This window comes from Lactuca sativa, chromosome 5 (assembly GCF_002870075.4).
Source record: "Lactuca sativa cultivar Salinas chromosome 5, Lsat_Salinas_v11, whole genome shotgun sequence".
Classification (NCBI taxonomy): domain Eukaryota; kingdom Viridiplantae; phylum Streptophyta; class Magnoliopsida; order Asterales; family Asteraceae; genus Lactuca; species Lactuca sativa.
This window is the reverse complement of record NC_056627.2, coordinates 30238150-30241069: the sequence shown is the minus strand read 5'-3', so window position 1 is coordinate 30241069 and position 2920 is coordinate 30238150. Positions and strand designations below refer to the sequence as shown.

General features: G+C 38.6%; 1 protein-coding gene across 1 annotated transcript; it reads right to left on the bottom strand.

The window, feature by feature from the left end:
* Positions 1-494: 494 nt before the first annotated feature.
* On the bottom strand, positions 495-2468 carry LOC111889964 (probable pectate lyase 5). The gene is made up of 4 exons (XM_023886113.3): positions 2311-2468; positions 1465-2205; positions 1110-1248; positions 495-1007 (listed from the first exon to the last, which is right to left on the bottom strand). Exons 1-4 carry the CDS (start codon positions 2412-2414, stop codon positions 786-788), a joined length of 1206 nt encoding a protein of 401 aa, XP_023741881.1. The 5' UTR covers positions 2415-2468; the 3' UTR covers positions 495-785.
* Positions 2469-2920: the final 452 nt, after the last annotated feature.

Below are 2920 nucleotides of genomic sequence, written 5' to 3'. Positions count from 1 at the left end.
ATGTTTTTTCTATGTTGCCTATACACGACTGGAATTTTTATATTGCGTCAAGGTTTCATGTGTAGTTTATAGGCCCATTGTGGTGCACAAATTAATCTTTTATCCAACTTTAAATCCATTCATTGCTCTCCTTAAAGGCAAATAAAAAATTCTAAGCTCGCATTCATTCGGTGTTATGGGTCATTTGGATGTCGAAAAACGTTGTTTTATTCAAGAAGACAATGATTTCTGCAATGAAAATGATGAATACAGTGCAAATTAATATCTTTAATTGGATTAAACATTGGACAAATATGTTTAGCTTAGATTGGTATCTTGGAGTTACTTTAGCTTTCTTTCATGCTATTTCTATTGTCCTTTGTTTCTTTCACGCTAGTTGCTTGCTAGTGTGGCGCTTTGGCTTCCTCTTAAAAAGAGCTTAGAACTAATAGATGTTTAACAATAGCACCCAATATTTCAATTCAAAGCCATTAATTACGAGCTTATAAATACAATTATTTCTTCAACAACAATTCATTAAATATTATATGTGTACATAACAACACTTCTTAACTCGCATAGTGACAAGCCGAGGTTGTACTTGGGAACAATATAGTCAAAATCAAAAAACTTCAAAAAGTAAAAGTAAAAGTAAAAATAAAAATAAAAATAAAACTACCCTTAAATAATGGAGGGAAACAATGAAAAATCAAAAATATAACCCTAGTAAAATATCCCCCAATCAATGACCTTAATTTTGCCTTTTATGGTCAAAATTACAGTTTAGTTGTTGACTTGTATTTCAATCAACAACGAGAGCCCTTCCTACAAATAAGAGCTCCTGCATTAGTCGTGAGTGCAGACACGATCGATGAAGGTCTAGCCCCAAGACTTGAAGCCCTTGCGTAGCTAGATGATGCCCCAGCACCCGATGGTGTGAAAAACGCACCATTCAACATCAAATCCCCTTCCGACCTCCAATTCCAGTTTTTCCATTTGCTCTCCGGTGCATCCTCATGTTTCGTGACCTGTATCATTTTTAATTTTTAGCAAACAGTAAAGAGTTGTAAATTATGCATTAAAATTTGTACTCTAGAGCTGGAGGAATTAGATTCTCGAAATCTTGTTACCTCTTTGCTAAATCTTCTATCGGGTGCAAGAAATCTATTCCCTTGGCTATTGATGGTAGGGGATGCACTCCCTCCAATCGCATACATCTCCCAATGGGTGTAGTCGTTATTCACCACATGAAAATATCCATGACGACATCTGAGATCAACAAGTAAAAAATCAGAAAATATAAATATTAAAAAAAGTACAAACAGCATACCTACAAGACTACACTATAGCACAAAGATTTAGATACGGAGCCCCAAAAAGATTTTAGATTTGACCGTTTTTGTCAGTTGTACACTTTTGACCGAAAAAGGTGTCGGTAATTTTATATTTAGAAAGAATAAATACCGAATAAAACTAACTATTTACCTGGGCATCCTTTGAACTAAACCTTCACCAAAGTGGTTAAAGGCAATGGTGACTTGCATGTTCTTGTCTTGCTCATATGAGTCACTGTGACCTAAAAGCATCACTTTGTCATGGTGAGTCATGAAATTGTTTGATAACGTAATAGCTGTGGACCCCATGATCGCATCAATAAGCCCATCGGCGCAATTTGATAAAGAACAATGGTCGACCCACACATGGCTTCCTCCAAATATCGAAACACCATCACCATCGCACATCGTTCTCCACCCGAAATGCCTCGGGGAGCTTCGAACCATGGCGTTCCCGCTCGGTTTACAGTCGTGGATGTTGATTCCGTGGATGATTATGTTCGTAACGTATTGTATTGTAATGCAGGGTCCGCCGGCGATGTGAACGCTGGCGCCACGGCCGTCGATTGTTTTGAAACTGTTCATGATTAGCTCTTCTTTTAGCTTGATAACCATGTCACGCTGGAAAATGATCCACAGTGGCTCGTCTTGGATCACAGCATATCGCAACGTCCCTGGTTTTGGGTTCACGGCGTCGTTGTCGCTTGAATCGGTGACGACGTAAATCTTTCCGTCTCTACCGCCGACGGCTCCTTTTCCGAACCCAATGGCGCAGTCCGCTAGTCGTTGACGGTTCTTCTCCCAATTCGGGTCGCATCGCCAGCAATCGTCGATTGGGTTTCCGGTCCCGCATGACAGGAAACCGAGATTCCGCCGAGACTCATTCAAACTCCTACAGAAACACAAACACAAAGTTCAAATTAGCTCGGAAATTATAAAATTGGAAATGGTGGTGTGAAAGATGGAAATTGGAAATGGTGGTGGGTGGTGGGTGTACCTTTGTACTTGTTGTACTGTATGCTCAGGCGGCTGTACGGAGGTGGAAATGGCGGTGGAGGAGAGGAGGAAGAAGAGGATGAGGGAGAGAGACGGTGGTGCCATGAGTAGTGAGTGGGAGGTGATAGTGGTGATTGAGTGGAGGGGGATGGGAAGATATATAAAGAAGAAAAAAGAGCGTAAGTAATGGCGTGATTAACTGAATTTACGGAAGAATCTTTCCTTTTCTAACGTAGGTTTTGGCCGTTAAATCCCTGTCACTCTCTCACACACTTATGTATAAAAATACTTCAAAATAAATTGGTTACGTTTTTTCAGGTTAGTTGAATACTTGTTATATAATTAATTAATGGTATTTATAAGTATTAACTATACTCATTTAATATTTGAATGTATCATACACGCATATGATTCATTAAAAGCATGCTATAAATAAATTAATTGCTTTACGTTGTTACTTGTGCATTTTTTTTGTTAGTAACCATGTAAAGTAAATTACAAAGATGGTCTCCATGTTTCATCGAAAATCACAAATCTGGTCGAATATCTAAAACTTTCTCAAAACGAGTCCTTATGTTTTACGATTTTTTGCTGTTATGGCATATGTGGTT